General features: G+C 55.2%; 1 protein-coding gene across 7 annotated transcripts in view; it reads left to right on the top strand.

The window, feature by feature from the left end:
* The window catches only part of EHMT1 (euchromatic histone lysine methyltransferase 1), a 67,459-nt gene that overhangs the window by 22,376 nt on the left and 23,686 nt on the right, over nucleotides 1–21,397 (top strand). For 2 of the 7 annotated variants that reach the window (XM_041004372.1, XM_041004371.1), the window contains exons 5-13: nucleotides 275–463; nucleotides 8,832–8,909; nucleotides 9,944–10,061; nucleotides 12,362–12,490; nucleotides 15,165–15,310; nucleotides 17,678–17,821; nucleotides 18,607–18,833; nucleotides 20,192–20,365; nucleotides 21,175–21,257. In XM_041004372.1, the coding sequence (XP_040860306.1) occupies nucleotides 275–463; nucleotides 8,832–8,909; nucleotides 9,944–10,061; nucleotides 12,362–12,490; nucleotides 15,165–15,310; nucleotides 17,678–17,821; nucleotides 18,607–18,833; nucleotides 20,192–20,365; nucleotides 21,175–21,257 (1,288 nt within the window). Of the gene's footprint in view, nucleotides 1–274; nucleotides 464–8,831; nucleotides 8,910–9,943; nucleotides 10,065–12,361; nucleotides 12,491–15,123; nucleotides 15,311–17,677; nucleotides 17,822–18,606; nucleotides 18,834–20,191; nucleotides 20,366–21,174; nucleotides 21,258–21,397 lie in introns of all 7 variants that reach the window. The other 5 variants (XM_041004375.1, XM_041004374.1, XM_041004373.1 and 2 more) reach the window with 4 other exon arrangements.

Below are 21,397 nucleotides of genomic sequence, written 5' to 3'. Positions count from 1 at the left end.
CCACTGCGGGTCCCAAGGTAAGGGGGCGGTCAGCCCGCCGGCAGGGGGTGCAGCCCGGCGTGGGCAAGAGCCTAACTCATTCCACTGCGGGTCCCAAGGTAAGGGGGCGGTCAGCCCGCTGGCAGGGGGTGCAGCCCGGCGTGGGCAGGGCAGGTTGTTCAGGATCTGTGTGACTGCCCCTCCTCTGAGCACCTGTCAGTTGTGTTGCGGGATGCCTTCCCCAGCTGTATGACTGCCAGGAAGGCCTGCCTTGAATGTGCCTGCACTGTTGCAGGGTGACAAAGACCTGGGGGACAGCGCCCTGCACATGAATGGGGAGAGCCTGGATGTGGACTCCGAGGAGGATGACTCAGATGAGCTCGAGGAGGAGGAGGAACCTGGGGCTGAACGGGCAGCTGCGTTTCCCACTGAGGACAGTAGGACTTCCAAAGAGAGCACCTCGGAAGCTGAGCATGCCCAAAAGGTAGGGGCCATGGAGAGAGGCTCTGCTGGCAGCAGCCGGAACCCCATGTGCAGTCTGTCACCTTGAGGTCTCCATCAGACCTCCTTGTTGCTTTGGACCTGGTGTTTCATATTCGATTTCTCCTGGGTTACTGACTGGATCCTGCTAAGAGGTGTTTCTCTCCTTTACTGCATGCCTTGGAATAAGGCTCCTGAGCATTTCTCATTTTTTTTCTGGAGATAGATTCATCTGTGTATGCCTATCATCTGTCCATTTCTCTAGCCATGTATTCATCTACCCATCTCTCCATCCATCCGTCCGTTCATCTCTCTCCATCCATCCATCTCTCTGTCCATCTCTCTCTCCATCCATCTGTCCATCTCCCTCCCTCCATCCATCCATCCATCCCCCCATCCATCTATCCATCCATCCACCCACCCATCCATCTATCCATCCATCCATCTCTCTCCATCTCTCTCTCCATCCATCTGTCCATCTCCCTCCATCCATCCATCCATCCACCCATCCATCCATCCATCCGTCCATCCGTCCATCCATCCATCTCCCTCCCTCCATCCATCCATCCATCCACCCACCCATCCATCCATCCATCCATCTCTCTGCATCCATCCACCCATCCATCCATCCATCCGTCCATCCGTCCATCCATCCATCTCTCTCCATCCATCCACCCATCCATCCATCCATCCGTCCATCCGTCCATCCATCCATTCATCTCTCTCCATTCATCTGTCCATCTGTCCATCTCCATCCATCCGTCTGTCCCTCTATCCATCTATCTCTGTCCATCCGTCCATCTCTCTGTGTCCATCCTTCTATCTCTGTCCATCTGTCCATCTCTATCCATCCGTCCATCTCTGTCCATCTGTCCATCTCTGCCTATCCATTCATCTATCCATCCACCTCTTTATTCATGTTTCTGTTCATTTATCCATCCAGCCATCTTTCTCAAAGCCACAGTAGCAGAAAGACAGACAGACAGACAAAGAGCTCTACCTTTTGCTGCTTCAGTCTCCAAATGGCCATACTGGCTACGGCAGGACCTCTTTGAAGCCAGGAGCCAGGAATTCCATCTGGTTCTCCCACATGAGTGACAAGGCTCCAAGTGCCTAAGCCAGCATCTGCTGCTTTCCCAGGTGCAGTAAACAGGGAGCTGGGGCCCCGATACAGGATGCTAGCACCGCAGGGCTTCCATGTCCACAGTGTCCTTGAGCTCTGGGTTGCCAGGAGTCATTGCAGTGGGGAGCCACTGTCCATGCTGGCTTCCTTCTGTGAATGCAGACCACTCTGCTGGACCCTGTGTCGTTGCCCTGGCTCCGCCTGTTGATAGGCCAGAGTCTCTGCTTGTGTAGAGGCCAGGTCAGGGTGTACCACAGTGGATGTGGGTGGTACGTGGGCTCTGCTAGCACCCAGTGTGACATAGACAGATGGCTTCATCCCGGGCCCACTGAGGGCCTCCCATGGGAGCAGCACCTCCAGGCTTGCTGTGGCCAGGCCTCTGCTGTCTGTCTATGGACATTCCCCAGGGACCTCACGTGGGTCACCATGCAATGTGTGGTGCTTAGGGGACAGAGCTGACCGCCACAGCACTGGGGGTTTGTCTCACTGACTCCTCTGCAGGAATGAAGCACGCTCTGGTGGGCTAAAAGAGAAGCCATCCTTGTCAGCCCTGGGCTCAGCAGGTGCAGAGCCCTTTATTCCATTTTAGTGTTGGGCTTGTGTTTTCTTAGCAATTGTTTCTGTTTTACTTCTGTGTCAGGTTTTGGAATAAGTTTTAAATGTTGCTCCTAACTTCTAAAGTAAATATTCCAAGAAAATACTTGGGCAGTGTTGACATTAGAAATTTAAATAAGTTAAAGATGTTTCTTTAATAATTTTCTGGTTTTTTTTCCTGTTTTGATAGTGAAATGTTATAGGGAATGCAATAAGTGGTAGCGTGACCTGTGACCTCAGGAACCACGGTAGGCTGGGCTGTAGTGAAGTGGACTCAGCTTCTGAAGGACAGCTCCCCCCGAAGACCCCTATTTACCTTGCACTTCATCTCACGGAGAAGGAAAGACCCCAGCTCCTGTGGGCCCCATGCCCACACCCAGTGCCCACCTCCTGTAGGCCCCGTGCCTACACCCTACCTCCTGTGGACTCTGTGTCCACACCCTGTGCCTGCACCCCACCTCCTGTAGGCCCCATGCCCATACCCCACCTCCTGTGGGCCCCGTGCCTGCACCCCACCTCCTGTGGGCCCCATGCCCGCACCCCACCTCCTGTGGGCCCCGTGCCTGCACCCCACCTCCTGTGGGCCCCGTGCCCGCACCCCACCTCCTGTGTCCACAGTCCTGCCAGTCCTGCCCTTAGTGCAGTTGCCTTCTCCCTTGGCTTGACTGTTGCTCCATTGACAAGCATTATTTTAGGGGCATCCTGAATTGTGCCAGTTTTGTTAAAAAGATCCATGTGTGTAAGTGTTATATATGCATTAACTTTAATTTAAAGATTTGTTTATTTACTTACTTGAGTGCCAGAGTTAGGGAGGGGAAGAGAGAGATCTCACACTGACTGGTAACTCCCAAAATTATTGTAGCATCTGGGACTGGTCAGGCTGATGCCAGAAGCTTCATCTGGGTCTCCCATATGGCGGCAAGCCCAAGGCCTTGGGTCATCATTGCTGCTGCCCAGGTCCATCAGCAGGGAACTGGATTCTAAGTGGAGCAGCTAGGACTTGGGCTGGTGCTCATATGGGATGTTGTGCCAAATGTCAGACTCCGCGAAATTAGCTGAGAAATTTTTATTTTTAGAAGCAGGAAAAGTCAGAGACAGGAACTCTTAAAATGCTCATGGTAGTCAGGGCTGGATTGAGGCTGGAGCCAGCGCGGGGAGTTCAGGCCAGGTCTGCTGGTCGTGGGGCTGGAACCAAATCCCTGGACATGGGGAGAGGGATGTTTCAGGAGCTGGAGTAGGCCTGGGTGGGGACCCAGCTGCAGGCTGAGCGTGTGCCAGGCTGGTGCCAGGAGCCCAGGGCTCCGTGCTGCTCCCGGCATGGGAAGCTTGCTCTTGCTTTCCTTGGTCCTTGAGGCGCAGTGACAGTGTTTGCTAGAGATTGTGTTTTCAGTGTAGTTGTCGATTGTCAACAACTCCCTTCTTAGATCTCAGAGATTCAGAGTGTTGTGTTCCTCTTTCATTTGTTTCACAGAACTCGGGGGGTTGTGTTGAATTTTTTGGTGCCTGTTATTCATTCGTTGTTCAGTCTTCATGTGTCTGTATTGATAACATGCTAAGTTCCTCTTCTCAACGTCTAGTTTTGTTCATTCTTGTCAGAAATATACCTGATATGATCCTGACTTTTCTTTTAAAGATTTACTTACATATTTTGAGTGACAGAGAGAGAGGGAGTGGGTTCATTCCCGGGCTGGAGAGTGTTGTGTCGGAGTGTGTGTGCTGCGGCTGTGGTATCTGTGCGTATCTGCCTTGCCAAGGTCTGACAGTCTCACGCACACTCAGAAGGTCTTTCCACTGTTGAGTGCTATCAGAGCCTAGCTCTCGTCCTTAGCCGCGTGTTGTGGATGTGGCAGAGGTGGGTGCCCAATGCTAGGTGCCGACGTATTTGCAAACTTGATGTAGGGTTAATCCGGCTCATTTTTTTGTTCCTTTTTTTTTCTTCTTGCAGTGTCTGCCTTAGAGTCTGTTTTGTTGGTGTAAATACAGCAAGTCTGGCTCCCTTGGTTTTCATGTGTGTGTGGAGAACTTTCCCTTTAGCCCATGTTCAGTCTGAATGTGTTTTTTTGCAGTTCCTTTGCACTTTGCCGGGCTAGGCTGAAGCCAGGGGTCACTGACTCACCTGCTCTCCCCAAGTTGGGGCTGCCTTCCAGGGTGGACACTGACAGGAAGCTGGAACTTGGGTGCTGCTCTGTGGAGAGGGGAAGCACCTTGGCCAGTGTACGCTGTCCGCCTGGGTGCCTCCACTCTGGGTTTCCCCTCGTAGAGGCAGCTGGCTGCATTATGTTTAAAGTACTTTGTAAAAGTTCTATGTATTTTCATTTTAAAACAGATTTATTTATTTGAAAGACAGAGTTACACAGAGAAAGGAGAAGAAGGAAGAGAGATCTTCCATAGCTTGACAACCTGCAGCTGGCTGCAGTGGCCAGGGCCTGTCCAGGTCGAAGCCAGGAGTCCCATGTGGGTGCAGGGAGCAGACATGTGGTCACTGCTCTCCCAGATGTGTTAACAGGGAGCTGGATTGGAAATGGAGCAGCCATGACTTGAACTGGCACTCATATAAGGATGCTCACCTCACAGGTGGTGGGTTATCCCGCTCTGCCAAGACACTAGCCTCTCATTTTTCAGCTTGAGAGAAACACAAAGATCTTGCTTAATGTACTTCAGTTCCCAAATGCACTCATCAGCCATGTTTTGCTAGGTCAACACCAGAATGCAGAACTCGGCAAGGTCTCCCGGCTGGGGCCAGGAGCTCACAGACCTGAGCTGTCCTGGGTGCACATAAGCGGCAAGCTGGATCCAGAGTAGACGGCATTTACATATGGGGGTCACTGGGCACAATGCATGACTATGAAGAATCCAGTGTAGGACTTGGCTGTGGCAGAGCTGCTCATGCTTCTACTTCTTGGTGCAGGTTTGCGTCCTCACTGCTGCACTTCCAGTCCAGCTCCTTGCTAACGGCCTGGGCACATCGGCAGAAGATGGCCCAAATGTGTGGACTCCTGCCACCCGTAGGGAGATCCGGATGAAGAATCTGGCTCCTGGCTTTTGCCTGGCCTGGCTCGGGTTATCGCAGCCATGAGGGAAGTGAATCAGCAGATGAAACAGCTCTCTGTCTCTCCCCTCTCGGTACCTCCAACTTTCACATAAAGAAGTCCTGGGGAGTGAATCATCGGACGGAAGATCTTCCTCTCTGTTTCTCCTCTCTGTATATCCGCCTTTCCAATAAAAATGAAACAAATCTTTTAAAAAAAAAAGAAGTCTTTAAAGCCGATAATCAAATTTATTATTGGTAGTACGTAGTCTTGCTGTGACTATTCTGCTTCCTTCTTGTTTTGGTGTTCACCTTTTTTTTTCTACAGTTCTTTCCTGTTTTTCTTTGTATATTCATGATGAAAATCTTCATTGCGTCTCTGGTGCTTGTGTGTCTGTGGTGGTGGTGGTTGTGTCTGTGTCTTTGTGGTGATGGAAAACTTTCCTCACTCCAGCAGCCGCACTGTGGAGGGCGTGGTGCTTGTGGCAATCTGGGGGCGCCTGCGCCCAGTGCACATGCACGGCTGAGCAGATGTGCGGGCTGAGGGTAGGGTGACAGTTGTGAGGTGCACCTGGTGTGCACTGGTGCAACTGCATGGATCCTCAGTAGTTTACTGTCCGATGGCAAGTGGCAGCATGGCCGTGTCCTTAACTGGGCTGTGGGTGTCCAGAGAGATCCTGGGGCAGATCCACGGTGCAGACTGCAAGGGATTGACTGGAACTGCTACTGCTGCCCTGCTTGTGTTCTGGCGTTGGCTCATCTGGGCCTGTCCACCCAGCCTGATGCCTGGCATTTCTGTGTTCCATGCTGCGGCTTGCTGGCTTCTGGCACCCTTCATCAGGACAGGCAGATCTGTGCTCATTCTCTGGGCCTTCTCTGCAGAGGAGGTGGCCAGTGTTGGTCCGTCCGTTCCAGTGTCTTCCAACATTTATGTCTGTGCTGATTTAAGAAGTCACCATTGTTGTATCCTGTGTGGTGTGTGGATCTGAAGGTCTCATGTTCTAGACTGGAGCACTCTGGCCCCGAGTTACCCCCAAAGAGTCAGGAGTTAGAGGACTCTCCAGTCTGCTTAGATCAGTGACCAGCAGAACAGCAGGAAAGTGGGGCCAGTGGACAGCAGGTCATGTTGGTAGGAAAAACCTCAGCGAATCTGCAGAGTGGATTAATAGTCAGGTTTTTATTATGGTGGCAGTTTTGGAGGCTAGAGAAGAATAACAAACTGCATTGGCATGTAAAATGGCTAAATTCTAGGCTAACTTCTGTAGCACCCTGAAGACAGTACGTGCTTGACCCAGCATGTCGTGGCCACGTCAGGCTGCCCCCAGCCCTGGGAGTGCTGCACACTGGGCTTCTTTCCATTTGCAGTCTAATGTCATGTGCTTCCCAATGTCCCTGGTTGCACACCGGAGTGGGATGACTGGGCAGAGTTAGCTCCAGTGAATGCTGCCTTGCTTTTCAGGACAGTTGTATCAGCCGTTCTGAACATCCCTGTCCTGGGGAAGAGTCGGGACTGGCTCTGGACACTGTCCCTGGACGCTGCTGGGCTGTCCTGGGAAGAGTTGGGGCTGGCGGCCCCATTCCTGTCCCTGCAGGGTTGTCCTTTTGTTGAAATGGTCACTGTCCTGATTGATTTGTACGAGCTCTGTCATCAGGAAGTGGGCCCTGACTGCATGGACCGTGGGGAGGAAGTTAAGGATGGGCGTTGGTTGAGGGCCTGTGACTGGGTGGGCACTAGTGTCTGTTGGTGTGGTTGTGGCCCTGCCTGCCCACAGGGGACACCGCTCTCCTGCATCATACCCCAGCTCCGTGTGTATGCGTGCCAGCTGCTCTTGGTTGGTTTCCTTACGATGCCTGTTCGCTGCTGTCTTGTGTGGCGGCAAACAGCTTCGTGTAATGTAAGCCTGTTTCCTTCCCTGTCACTACCTCACTGGAGTGCTTAGGGAGCACACCAAAGTACACTGCCACCGCAAAGGAAGAGCATGGAAAAAGCAGAGGTATCCAACACACTCCTAGCAGGACTCCCGGGATGAGGGCAGGACAGGGCTGGAGTTCCTCTGTGTAGCTGCAGGAGTTAGTCAGGAAATGCTCTATGGAGAGAGACCCCAGGTGACGAGGAAGGACGCAGTCAGCTGTGCCTCTGCATGTGGCTCACACCTCCAGAAACTTGCAGGGAACCAAACAGGACGGAGCTGAAAGAGGTTTTAAAAAGATGCCGCTTATGCAAAGACTCAGGATTTGAATGACAGGATTGTTGCCTTATCTCTCTGTGTAGCTATGATTCTAGAACATTTCCCCTCAGAATCATAATGGGATTCTCTGTGGAACTTGTGATCTGCAAGTCTGTGAGAGGTCAGGGGAGGAGTGCAGGAGTGCGTCATTGGGAACGTGGAGTGTGGAGCTGCCAGAGGGAGCATTGGCAGTGAGTGGGGTGGGGTAGGATGAGTGTCCACGTATGTGCTGTTGGGGTGCTCCTGTGATGGCTGGCAGAGGGGGTGGATGCCCCATCAGGGTAGTACTAGGTCACTTCTTCTAAGGATATAGAGATGGGGATCTCAAGCTTGGTCATCCTGAAATCCTGTGGATACTGTACTGCAGAGTCGTTTAGAGGAATTTGCTTTGTATCATGCTGTAGCTATTATTTTAAAAAGTAGATTCAGGATTTAAAGTACCAACACAAAATTGTGAAATGTGGAAGAAAATGTTTGAAGTTATTTTCTAGTGTCTTTAAGGGAGGAAGAAGACATGCCTCCTGGACCTAGATGTAGGCCTAGGAGCCCAACGAAATGCAAAAATTTGTGATTGTTCAGACAAGCAATAAGTGCAAGAACAGGAGTACTGGGGAGGGTGCAGAGTGTGTCAGGTCAGGGTAACAGGAAGTAGAGGGTCAGGAGTACTGGGGAGGGTGCTGAGTGTGTCAGGGTAACAGGAAGTAGAGGGTCAGGGGTACTGGAGAGGGTGCAGAGTGTGTCAGGTCAGGGTAACAGGAAGTAGAGGGTCAGGGGTACTAGGGAGGGTGCTGAGTGTGTCAGGGTAACAGGAAGTAGAGGGTCAGGAGTACTGGGGAGGGTGCTGAGTGTGTCAGGGTAACAGGAAGTAGATGGTCAGGGGTACTGGGGAGGGTGGGAAATCGTCATGTGTGCCCAGCTCTGTTGTGCTCTGAACAGGGTCCTTACACAGACTGGCTGTGCCTCTGTCTGGCAGGTATGCGTCATTGCCCCCTGGGATGTCATGGGCAGCTCCATCTCCCTTTGCTGCCTCCATGAACAGTGCCACCTTCCTTAGGAGCTGTGTGTGTGTGTATTGATGGTTATGTGCATGCATGGATGTTTATGCGTGTGCCTGTGTGCTCTGCGCATGTGGTCGTCACCCTGTGCTTCACTAGCTCCTCTGTGCTAGTGTCTGCTGGCAGGCTTTTGCTGAGCTCACTCCAGGGAGTCCTGCTGCCCACGCGGGATGCCTTCCAGAAGCTGCTCTGCCTGCAGGGCCTGTAGTGGACGGACTGTGGGACCCTTTGGGGTGTTCACTCTGTGCGTCTTTACAGATGTGTTTGGACCCAGTCATTTGCCACTGCAGGATCTAATTGGTTGTTTTCTGTTTGGTCTTTCCCTCTCAACCGTGTGTAATCAGGCGGACGGCGAGTCTGAGGAGGAGCCAGAGTCAGTGGACACGGGGGAGGAAGAGGAAGGCGGAGATGAGTCTGACTTGGTAACGCCCGCGCGTCGCGTGGTGCCTGACCGCCAAGGGCACGGAGTTCCTCAGCTTGTGTGGGGCCTGGGAGGACAGGCAGCAGTGACTGCCCTGAGTGCTGAGTAAAAGCCTGGACCTTGGCTGGGCAGTGGGCGTAGGAACGAGGACCTGTGCGCAGGCCCGGCACTCACTGGGGCACACTGAGGTTGCACCTGCCGGCTGCCCAGACTGTGTCGGGCCTGTGCAGGGCTTGTGTCGCATGGCTGAGGGGAGAGGGCGGGGAGGTGGCGTTGGAAGCCTCTGGGAGTGGACGATGGGGTTGGCTGTCCACAGATCAGGGCCAGAGCATGTGGAGCTGCGCACCGAATCTTTTGTCACCAGTGGCCAGACAAATGTTGGGGCCAGGGCTGGGAGCCCTCCGGCTGGAGTCCCTGGAGCTGAGAGGGGGCCTTGGGGCCAGGTGACCAATTGTCATTTCCACTCAGTACTTTCCACAAGTTCTTGGTGGGAACATGGGGCGGCAAGGATTGTTGTACAGAGGGCTGCTGGATCTGCCCATCTCCATGGGGTGACTGCCACGGACCAGACGCCAGCTCTGGGGCTCCATGGGAACTGGAGGGCTCTTGGGCGTGTCTTCTCAGATTCTTCTCTGACGTCAGCATGTGTGCTTGTGACATGGTCAGTCAGGTCCTGGTTAAGCAACAGGCCCCTGGAAGCACCTGGAACGTCCAGTGGGCCTGGCGGCTGGAGAACTTAGCTCTCTGGCTGAGCTGGCTTCTCGTAGCTGAGCAGAACTCTGCAGACTGTTCGTGTGTGCCAAACTCAAATGAGGAGATCATTTTCCTTGGCCTTTTTTGCTTAGTGAGCTGTGTGGGGAAAACGTGGGCATCTTTAGGCTGTGACCCAGAAAAATGTCTCAGTGAGATTAACTTTCCGGTGGCGGATTGAGGTAGAACAGCATTCTTTTTGTAGGGGAACAGCCCCTCGTCCTTTGCTCCAGGGCCCCTGGGCCCCGTGCCTTGCCTCTCAGGGACCTGCCCTTTGTCCTGCAGAGCTCCGAGTCCAGTGTCAAGAGGAAGTTCCTCCGGAGGAAAGGGAAGACTGACAGCCCATGGATCAAGCCGGCCAGGAAGCGGAGGCGGAGAAGCAGGAAGAAGCTGAGTGCACCAGGTAGTGCCGTGTCGCTGTGCCACCCATGGGGCCCGCAGTGCTGGAGGCTGATGGGGCTGGGGTTTCGCCCTGCCTTCCATGTGGGAAACAAGCAGCTCAGACCTCCAGGAGGACCCTTGCTCCCTCCCAGGCTCCCTGAATAGCCCTTCACTGGGGCTGGAGAGAATCATTGGCCCTCTGGGTCCTGGGTCTTGGGTGCAGATCGCCCATATTGACCCTGAGCTGTCTAGCGACTGTCGCTTCCTGTTCACTGCCTTGTGTTCCAGGGGTCCCTCACCCAGGAGAGCTGGGACATTTCTAGCATTGTTAGACTCTGCTGCGCTGGACGAGGCATGTCCGTGGGCATGCTTAGTTGGCGAGTGCATGTGCTTCACTGTGAGGCCACTGCCTGCCCCTCTGGCCCTGTCCCCAGGCAGCCACTGCCCTGCTGTGTGTCAGCCATCCACTCAGTACTTGCTGCGGTGCTGCTGAGAAGGGGCATCTGTTTCATTGTCCATCGCCTCTGCCTGGATGTGGAGCTCTTTCCTAGCTGACTGATGGAGGGGCAGCCAGGTGCTCCCAGTGTCTTGACCACACCGAGGCTTTCCTTGTCTTGGCTCCTGCATGAAGCCAGCTTGTCCTGCTCAGAAGCTCCCCCTGCTAGAGTGAAGCTTTCCTGTCTCCCACTCTGCTGCCTACTGCCATTCTTGACAGCTGCTCCTGGGTGAGCTGCTGGGCTGCACATGGAAGCTGCTCAGGCCTGCTGGCCAGGCAGATAAGGGAAGGCCTCAGCTGCCTGGTGAGCAGCGTGCTCAGGGCTTGCATTCTGGCATGTTTTACAGCTTCCTGTTAAAAGGTGAACAGTGTAAAGGGGTTCAGGTAATTCACAGGTGGTTTTGCTCCATGATTCATGCTGCCTGTGCTCTGAACTGCCCGATCATCTGTGGTCCTACAGGCTCTGCAGCCTGGCCCCTGCAGCCAGCCCATGGTCTACCGTACTGTGCGTGCTGGGAGGTGCCAGCCCCCTGCTCTGGGCTTTTTCTGTGCTGCATTTTCTGGAGCCTTGGGTGGCAGCCAGGGGGTCTGTTCCTGTCCTTCTACCAGCAGCACAAAGTTGTAGCCTCTTTATAGGGTCACGGACTGTGCCTCAGTGTTGCTTGTCCTCTGCCCTGTCTGGTGACCGTGAACTCAGCCCCTCCGGGGCACCTTGTCCTGCTGCAGGGAGCATGGGGAGGTCGGCACATCCTGTGTGGCTTTCTTTGCGGCAGCAGCTGTGTGCTGGGCCAATGACACTGGGGGATTGAAGACTCCGTCTTCGGTAGGCTGAAGCCAGGACCCTGGAACTCCATTCAGGTCACTCAAGAGTGGCAGGGTCACCATCCTTGGAGAGTCCTCTGCTCCCCCAGGGTGTGTGGTAGCAGAGCCAAGTCAGAGACAGGACAGTGAGGCTTTATCCAGAATTGTGATGGCAATGAGTGCCAGAGCAGTGGTCTAGGTACTCCAGCTCCTGTGTGCACGTGGGTGTGTGCGGGGCCCTGGGCAGCTCCTGTGTGCACGTGGGTGTGCGCGGGGTCCCAGGCAGCTCCTGTGTGCACGTGGGTGTGTGCGGGGCTGCTGTCCTCCAGGCTGGTGAAAGTGCAGTATAGGGCATGTATTGGAAGTCATGTGCTTGGTGAAAGTTGTTTAATTTGCATGGATGACTCATGTTTAGAGGTGGCTGTGGTCAACGTCCTAGACATAAGTACCCATTTCTCCTGGTTTCTTTGTGGGAATGCCTTGACCATCCTAAAGATCCAGCAGCTGCATTACTGTCGGGCTTCCTTAGCAGTGTAGGCAGGTACAGGCTAGCCTGTGCCACCACCCATATGTGGCTGTCCCTGCATTTTGCCCTTGCCGGCTGTGGAAGCAGTGGGTCTGGCTGCTTTGCGCTGCTGCCCCAGGCCTCTGCCAGCAGCACAGCACACAGCCGTTCCTGGGGATCCGTGTCGGCCCCATCTGCCAATACCATTTTCCTAGCAGCAATGCCTGTTTGGGGTTGCTTTCATCAGCTGGGCTTTCAAACCTGCAAATTAGAGTTTTCTGTTTTATATCACAATACAGCCATGCTCTGGGTTATTTGATCAGATTTCTACAGCTGGCACAGCACAGAGAAGTGTGCTGTCGCTGCAGCTGGGCCCCCTTGTTGTTGTATGGGTGTGGCGGCCTGTAACGCTGTCCCAGACGAGAGCAGCCTGGTATGGGTCTCGGTGTGTGTGGGTGCAGGGATGGGTCAGCCTTGGCTGGGTGCAGGGGCTCCCTCACACTGTGTGTTGTTTGCGCAGGTGCTGAGCCGTATAAGTCGTCCTCTGGCAGCACAGAGCAGGTGGCGTCTGGGGACAGCGCAGGGTATGTGGAAGTCTCGTTGGAGTCCCTGGATCTCCATGTCAAGGGGAGTCTGTCTTCAGCAGAAGGTGAGGCTGGGTGCTGCATGGAGACACCTGTACGTGTCGCCCTGTGCCCTGAGCAGGGGGTCCCTGAGTGTGACTTAAGCCGCATCCACCAGGTCACTTTGGATCAAGGTGACGGAGCAGGAAAGGTGGAAACTTCCAGAACCAGAGTGGCAGGGGCTCTGTTACTGCTGGTGCTTCCCCGAGTGGGGCAGCAGCATGGTGGTCTTAGGTTCCATGTGGCTGCGCCTTGGGGCTTTGCCAGTGCTGAGTGGCTGCTGGATGTGCGAATGCTGTGGGGCACTGGAGTCCTGGTGCCCCGTTTCCTCCTTGCCCTCTTCCTCTTATGCTGCAGAGCAGTGTGTTTGACGTGTCAGGCACAGCCCTGGAGTGCTGTGTGCTCCATGTGGTTCTGTGAGAGCAGACCCTGAACTGCTGCCCAGGCCCTGTGGCTGCCACGCCAGGTTCCTCCATGTCATTTAGTAATTGTGACTGCAGCTCAAGACTTGGAGCTCAGGCTTGTCCATCCGAGAAATGAGAGTCCCTTGTTTGGTTAGTTGGGCAGGTGTCTCCTCGTTGCCACCCTGCACATCTCTGTGTCTGAGCAGAGATCAGTGCTTATGCTGTCTGGGCTGGCGTGTTGGCTCGGAGTCTTCGGGAGCTGGACTGGAGCCGGGTGGCTCAGCAGCGCAGGAGAGGCTTTTTCCTGCCCCCATCCAAGCAACCAAGGCACCAGTGGGCTGAGGCAAAGGAGAGGCAGGGCAGAGGTTTCTTCTGGCTCCTGTGGTCAGCCAGCTGCATCCAGCTGAAGCTGCTGGGGCTGCTGGACTGTGCTTGCACTGTGGATTCAGCGCCTGGAGGGGTGGCAGCATGGCTCACTGCTTAGCTCTAGGTTCCGGGAGCTCTGCCTGAAGAGGTACAGAGCTGTGCTTCACTGCACTGGTACACACCTCAGGACTGAGCTTACGCCTTGGACCTGGGAGAGAGTTGACACCAAGACCAGGAAATCCGCCTGCATCTTCACTGTTGCCAGCTCTTGGCTCTGACAGCAGCTGGCATGGGAGTGTAGGGCCCTGAGGGGCAGGTTGGGGCAGAAGTTGGCTTTGATGTGGGGAAGGTGTGGCTGAACCTACTGACTGCAAGGCACAGGAGACACACACGCATGCAATACGGATACACATGTGCACACACATCACAGACATGTAACACACATGCATCTGCACCACACACGTGTGCACAGACACACCGTGTGCGTACGACATGTGTGCACACACAGAAGTACATACACATCTCTGTGCGTAATGCACACACAGGCACATATGTATGCACACACAGTGTGTGTGTGCACAGACATACCTGTGCATACAATACTCATGTGTGCACACAGGCACACACATCAGTGTGCATAACATAGATATGTGCACACATAAACACACTTACATATTCACACACATGGCACATGAACACATGCACATGTCCCGAGTCTCTAGGAAACAGGTGGGCTACATGGTGCTGTCTCTTTGGGACAGGACAGGGTAGCAGCTGGGCATTGCTTGCCCATTCTACCGTTAAGAGTGGCAGTGCCCCTCCTGGAGGAGGTGAGACAGAGGCAGGTGCAATCCCACTGTCCTAGTTATGGGATCTGTGTAGGCCAAGGCCAAGGTCACGTGTCAGAGACCCCAGCCAGGGGTTACCCCTGAGCCTCGAGACTGACTCTTTGGAGTCTCAGGTGGGCTGCAGCAGGACCTGCATGGCTGCTGCTGTCTTGTGCTGGCCAGCCCTGTGCTGTGCAGCCTGCAAGTGCTGAGCCGGTCTCCCTGAATGTGAGTGCTGACTGGAAATAGCCTTGCTTTGTTGGCTTTCTGAGGCTCTGTGGCTGCTCAGCCTGCCTGTGCTTGGCCCAACAGGACATGGTGGGATGCCAGGAGCGCTGGACTGAGCCCTGGTCCTCTGTGAGCTTGGCAGCTGCCTGCTGCTGCCTCCGGTGTGTGTCAGAGGAATCCAGAGTGGGGAGCAGGCAATGTGTTGGGGGTGTCTGTGGCCACCTGCGCCAGAAGTGTTCTTCCAGAGGCCAGTGAGATTTCTGTGTCTTGGTTAGTGCTTGGAATGTTGCATTCCCTCAGGCCTCTGCTTTCCAGGAAGCTTCATGGCCCTGGGTTTGGGCGACAGCAGTGTCTGGGTGCCAGTCTCTGCGCACCTTCACAGCTGGCCAGGGCTGGTCAGGCTGGGGCCGGACCTTCTGGACTCTTGGCCATGTTTGCTGGGACACTTGTGGTCAGGGGTTAGCCTGATTCTCCTGCCGACTTTTCTCTCGTTGCCCGCTCCTCTTCTGCAGATGAGGGTGCGATCTCCTTGGACTTTGGGTGAATAATAGTTTAAATAATGAATGGTTACGACAGTCTTCCAGATTGTGCTGTCATTCTAAAGCAAATGAAGCAAGTACAGTTTTGACATGTGGTGCCTTTTGTGTGAGGACCTAGAGGTTTTCATGCTGCTGTTGAAGGTCCAGCTTCTCTCTTTCGAGCTACCCAGGGATGGATGCGCCATGTCTCGGCCTTGTCCTGGCCAGGCATCCCCTGGGCCCCACTGGGGAAAGTGCCTGTGGCATGTGGCGCTGGCATGAGGTCGCTACCAGGAATGTTAACTGACTCTCTAAGGCCAGGGTCCCATGAGCTGACGCCTGTCTGTGTGACTCTAGGGCTGGCCAGTGGTCCAGATGCGCTGGAGACAGACGGCCTTCAGGAAGTCCCGCTGTGCAGCTGCAGGATGGAGACCCCCAAGAGCCGCGAGATCACCACTCTGACCAACAGCCGGTGCATGGCAACTGAGAGCGTGGGCCACGAGGTGAGACGTTCACTTTCACTGGAGCTGCCTATGGCCAGTCAGTGCCCTGCAGCTCTGCTCTCCTTGCTCAGCCCCCAACCTGGCTGCCCTTCCCCCAAGGGGTAGTGTGGGTGCAGCTACAGGGCCAGGGATCCTCAGCACACTGGCATTGCACCCTGATGGAGGTAGCCATGTCAGCCTGTGGGGGTGTGGATGGCATGGGGCTGGTTGGGTCCAGGCCTGGCTGGGCTTCGGGGCAGGGTGGGCCTGCATGCTGGTCCCACAAGTGGGTGATCACCCTGTAGTCACTGCAACTTGGTCTGGGTGGTATGCTCTCTATCTTCACTCCTTCCCAGCAGGGGCGATGTATAGGCAGGCCCAAAGGGGGCTCATTGTCCGAGAATTGTTCCAAGTGCGTTGAGAGATCTCCGTGGCCGCATGTCCTCTGAGCCACCCTCAGCTGCGGCCTGAGGCTCCTGTGGTTCCGTCCTTGCTTGCTCATGTGTCAGTTGAGTCGCTTTTGTAAAGTGGTCTGTCTCCACCTTGAGGAGACGTAAATGCTGCTGCCTTTACCAGTCTTGAAAATACTGAGTGGGTTCTGTCACCTTTGCAAGTTAAGGACTTGTGCTTTTGTTGGTTTGTAGGTGTGCTTACTTATTTGAAAGGTAGAGTGGCAGAGACGGAAAGGGCAGTGTTGCATTTGCTAGTTCATCCCTCCAGGTGGCTGCAAGGAGCCAGGGGCTCCATCCATTTCTGCCTGTGGGTGCAGCGGCCCCAGCACTGCTCTCCTAGACATATTAGCAGAGGTGGATGGAGGTGGAACAGCCTGGACTCAGACCTGTACCCGTGTGGGGTGCCAGTGTCACAGTTGGGGGTGTGATCACTGCCTAAAGTACTCAGAATGCCTACCTGTGTGACACCGGCGGCCCTCCTAGCACTTGCTGTGAAGCGACGGTGAGGTCATGGGCATCACTCATCTGGCAGGTGTAAATCTTAGTCCTGTTATGGTGGATATTCACGGCTCCATCCCAGGTCATTTGGTTTCCATGGGGATGGAATAGGGGCCCAGTGTGCGCCGGCCCGCATACTGTGCTGCTTCTTCGTTCAGCATCTGCCTCAGGCTGGCTGTGGGATTCTCCACTTGGGCTTAGAAAGTTGGCGTGCATAAGCAGGCAGCTGGAGTCCAACTGGAAGCAGAGCTGGAACGCCCACGCAGGCAGTGGGACATGGGGTGCTGGGGTCCCGCACCATGTCCTCTGCCATGCCTTGCCCCTGTTTCTGAGAATCATGAGGCTCTAGACTTCCTGTGCACACGGGAGACCCCTCTGAGCATGGACATGTGTGGAGGGTGGTCTCGCCTGTGCCTCCTTCCTGGGCGTCAGCAGTGTGGGTCCTTCCCAAGCCCAGGGAGGATTGTCACATCTCTCTGCCACCTCCTTTCCAGCTCGCTGTTCTTGCCTCTGCCTCTATGCCCAGGGATCTTCCTGCTGTAGCTGAAGAACCCACTTGTCCTGATCGGCCCCTGTTCCCATCCCAGGGCAGCATTCTGTATAAAGAATGCATGCTTGCCCTTGGATGTTTCAGATTAGCTCTTTATCCCAAGCCAAGGCCGTCACTCTGAATGTTTTGTCTGCCTGGGCTGGGCTCACAGAGGTGCCGGCAGGGTCCTTGAAATGCTCCTAGGTGACCCTAAGAGTGAATGCCTGTGCCTCTGGCTGGCGGGTGACTCTGGGGGAATGCTGGCTATGACTGCGCCTCCATTGTGTCTGGGGTGCATCCTCGGTCCCGTGTCAGGTTCTCCGAGAAGTATGTCATCTGTTAGCAAACTGTCCTGGCCATGTCCCAGCTGTTCACCTGGAAGCCTGGGGCCTCTAGACCCCAGAGGCTGTGCCCAGAGGCTGGGCACTTTCTCGCTTGTTTTGAGGCATTTGTAGCCCCTGTCACTCTGTTCTCTGTGGAGCCGTTGGACTGGCTGTTGGAGAGTCACCATGGCCTAGCCTTGCAGATGAGCAGCCAGCGCGGCCTCTGTGCATCATGGTCCTTTAGGACCCTCAGGCCTAGATCCCCGGGCACACCCTAGACTCCTTAGCCTGTGTCCTGTTGTGGGCACAGCTGTTCTGGCTGCTGAGGCCCATGGTGCTGTTCCTAGGGCTTGCTTGAGCTGGCCTGGCCTTCCTGGCATGGGCACATGCCTTTTGTTTGCTCCCCAGCCCAGACCCTCCCAGTCACCCTGAATGTGGTCACAGATCCGCTGTTTTCTGCAGGCTGTGTGGATGGCGGGTCCCTGCACTAGGATCAGCAGGTGCTCCACACGTGCCGTAGTCGGCTAATGCTCACATGTGGGGCGAGCGCAGGCCTGTCACTGACCGCTTGTGTGTCTGCCTGCAGCTGGGACGCTGCACGAACAGCGTGGTCAAGTACGAGCTGATGCGCCCATCCAACAGGGCGCCGCTCTTGGTGCTGTGTGAAGACCATCGGGGCCGCATGGTGAAGCACCAGTGCTGTCCTGGCTGCGGCTACTTCTGCACGGCGGTGAGTCCGGCATACCCGGGGCCTCTTGTGTCCCCTGCACGGCACCTGCCCTGTGCGACATCCACCAGCTGTGGTCCATGTCAGACCGCCCTGGTGCCTTGTGACCCCTTTGCTAGCTGTTGGCTTCTCAGCATAGACAGATTCCCGTGTCCCATTCCCTCCTTCCTGCCTGGGAGCCTGGGGCCTCCAGAGGAGAGACGGTTGGGGAGCCTGGGCCCCGTCCGCCCCTTTACACGATGTGGAACCTCCCGTCAGTGGAGAGAGCTGCAGTTGCTTCTGGGGCCCTGAGGATGGGTTCCTCCCTATGAGTATACACGTGTGTGCGAGCCCCTTGCCTGCAGCTTCAGGCGCCCTGCAACCCTCTGTGGCCCCGCGCCTGGAGTGCCCACTTGGACCTTCTCTCTGTGTCTCCTCCTCCATGGTGTACTGCAGCTCTCTGCGGGAACTCTCTCCCTCCTGCCAGCCCCTCCCATACCTGGCCATCTCTGACATCCTTCTCCCGACTTCCTGTCTCATTAGCCCTTGGAAGATGGGCCCCTGTCTTGTGTGCAGCCTCTTGCTTGGTCAGAATGGCTGGGGAACTTGGGGACAGGACAGGACAAGGCATGCCACTGGCCTCTGGGTCCTGGTTGGACCTGATGGGCTGCTTTGCCAAGCCTGGCTTCTCTTTCCCACATGGTGCTGGGCAGCCAGGCCTGGGCCCCTGCAACCTGTCCTGCCTGGTCTCACTCCCAGATTTGGCCTATTGCTTAGTCTGACTGGACTTTCCTCTTCCCACATTGTAGGGCAACTTCATGGAGTGTCAGCCTGAGAGCAGCATTTCCCATCGTTTCCACAAAGACTGTGCCTCTCGTGTCAACAATGCCAGCTACTGTCCTCACTGTGGGGAGGACACCTCCAAGGCCAAAGAGGTGACAATAGCCAAGGCCGACACAACCTCCACAGTGACGCTGGCCCCTGGGCAGGAGAAGAGCTCAGCTGCAGAAGGCCGAGCGGACACCACCACGGGCAGGTACAGTGCTGCAGCCAGCTTTCCTGAGTGGGCGTCTGATCACGGGGTACAGTAATTCCTGCACCAGCTCAGGGCCATGTTGAGAATCTGACAGCTAGGAAACACAAAACCACTGGAGGCTGGTGTCCATGCACCTCTGTCAGTTTGGTTGAGCCGAGTCTTGTGACTGTTGTCGCCAGTGTAGCACAGTCTCCTCAGCATCTGGATACAGCTGGAACAAAAATGCCAGCTCTCTCCACATTCCTGGCCTCAAGGTCTGAAGGTTCCAACTAGAGACACCTAGTAGTTTTCCTGAAGGAATGTGCTAGAAGGAGTTGGAGAGCACTAAAGGCTCACGGGAGTTGGCAGATCAAGATAAAGCACCACCAAATGTCAGGAGTCCCACCCGCCTGTCCCCACCTGTGGCATCCTACTGGAAAATAAAGTGAGGACAGAGGCAGATAAGATGCACAAATAAAGGGTAAAGAACTTGGTAACCATGCTGATTTGAAGAAAATCTCATTGAATGTTGCTTAACCCAATTGAACTTCAACTGTGAATATGCAGCAAGGTGGAGGAATCCACCATGGGTGTAGGGTTGTGGGAGGGGTAGGGGGAATCCCAATGCCTATAAAACTGTATCACATAGTAAAATGTGATTAACAATAAAAAAAAAAAAAAAAAAGAAAGTTGCTGAAAACACACTCAAATCTGGTGCCATTAGCTGCTTCCTGGGTATCTGGGCCTCCTCCTACGAGACCAGTCCTATGGAGTGTCGCATATGGGGGTGCCAAGAACCTGAGAGCCAGGCTTGCTAGCACATACCTGAGCATGTGGTCTGGAGTGAAGAGGAGGCGGCATGGAGTATGAACATAAAACAGTAGTAGACTGCAAGTATCTGCTGTGGGTAGTGTGTGTGAGCTCACTGTGGTACAGGGTGTGTGAGCTCACTGTGGTGGAGTGTGTGTGAGCTCACTGTGGTGGAGTGTGTGTGAGCTCACTGTGGTGGACTGTGTGTGAGCTCACTGTGGTGGAGTGTGTGTGAGCTCACTGTGGTGGAGTGTGTGTGAGCTCACTGTGGTGGACTGTGTGTGAGCTCACTGTGGTGGAGTGTGTGTGAGCTCACTGTGGTACAGGGTGTGTGAGCTCACTGCGGTACAGGGTGTGTGAGCTCACTGTGGTGGAGTGTGTGTGTGAGCTCACTGTGGTGGAGTGTGTGTGAGCTCACTGTGGTGGACTGTGTGTGAGCTCACTGTGGTACAGTGTGTGCTAGCTCTGTGTAAGTGTGTGTGCATGCATACATGCACATGTACGTGTGTACTCTGTGGTTGGGTACCATGTGTGCTTTTGGTAAGTTGGTGCCTTCCTCCTCCCCACAGTGCTATAGGGTCGTTGCTCTCCGAGGATGACAAGCCACACAACGCAGCCGCCCAGACTGCTGAAGGCTTTGATCCCACAGGACCTGCTGGGCTCGCCAGGCACAGCTTAGGGTTTTGCCAGGGACCCGGAAAGGAAACCTTGGAGAGTGCGTTGATTGCCCTGGACTCGGAAAAGTAAGTGTGGCCTATGTTCCAGGATTGCCCGGGAGCCATGGGCTGCTTCCCACCGAGCAGAGCCTTGTCCGGGGCTGTGCTGTTCTCAGGACACCACGTTGTGCTGAGAGCAGAGATCACTTTGAAGCCCCCCCCCCCCGTGAGGGAGCACCTTCTGCCGGTGCAAGCCCCTCCCTTTGGTCCTGTTCCCTGTCTGGTCAGTGCAGGGATTCGGCCAGGAACGCTCTGGCTTGTAAATGTAGCCACTCTTCTTGTGGCCCATTGGTTCCTGGGTCCTCCTGTCCCTGGGCCACATTGCTCTTCTTCGTAAGCCAGGGGCTCCCGGCGGGGCAAGAAAACTCAGGGCTTGCCCAGCAGAGGCTTCTCACACTGCCTCCATCCTGTATGTCTGCAGCCTTGCCCTGTGGACTGTTGGTAAGATGGCCGCTGTGGGCCCTGACCAGGCCGGCCCTGTCCTGGTTGTGTCCTCCCTGTCCCTTGACTGTCAGCTTAGCTCTTGACTGACACATGAGCATGCCTGAACCCACTTTGCTGCCTGGAGAGGTGATTGTCCTCAAGCCTGGGCCTTGTGCTGCCATGCTGGGCGTTCCTTGGCAGCCCTCAGGGACTCATTGGACCTTCTTGGAGGAGGGTGATGGCTCCCTGGTGCTTCCTACAGCCCATGGCGCAGCAGCTCGGCATTGAGTGAGGGTGATGCCAGCTCTGGCTGGGTGTTGCATCTCACCCAGACAGGTCTGGCCTGTTAGCACCGGCTTCTTTCTCGTGAGACTTGTGGACTGGGCTTGAGCCTGTGCTGTGCTTTTCCGCAGACCCAAGAAGCTGCGCTTCCACCCAAAGCAGCTGTACTTCTCTGCCAGGCAAGGGGAACTGCAGAAGGTGCTGCTCATGCTGGGTGAGTGTGGTCCTCAGGGGCCTCTGCTCATGCTGGGTGAGTGTGGCCCTCAGGGGCCTCTGCTCATGCTGGGTGAGTGTGGCCCTCAGGGGCCTCTGCAGGAGCTCACAGAGCCTGTGGTCGGTACCCCAGCTCACTGT

Source organism: Ochotona curzoniae, unplaced genomic scaffold, assembly GCF_017591425.1.
Source record: "Ochotona curzoniae isolate NIBS_2020 unplaced genomic scaffold, NIBS_Ocur_1.0 scaffold_3208, whole genome shotgun sequence".
In the NCBI taxonomy this organism is placed as follows: Eukaryota; Metazoa; Chordata; class Mammalia; order Lagomorpha; family Ochotonidae; genus Ochotona; species Ochotona curzoniae.
Note: the sequence above shows the minus strand (reverse complement) of the source record. Positions and strands in the feature narration are given on the sequence as shown.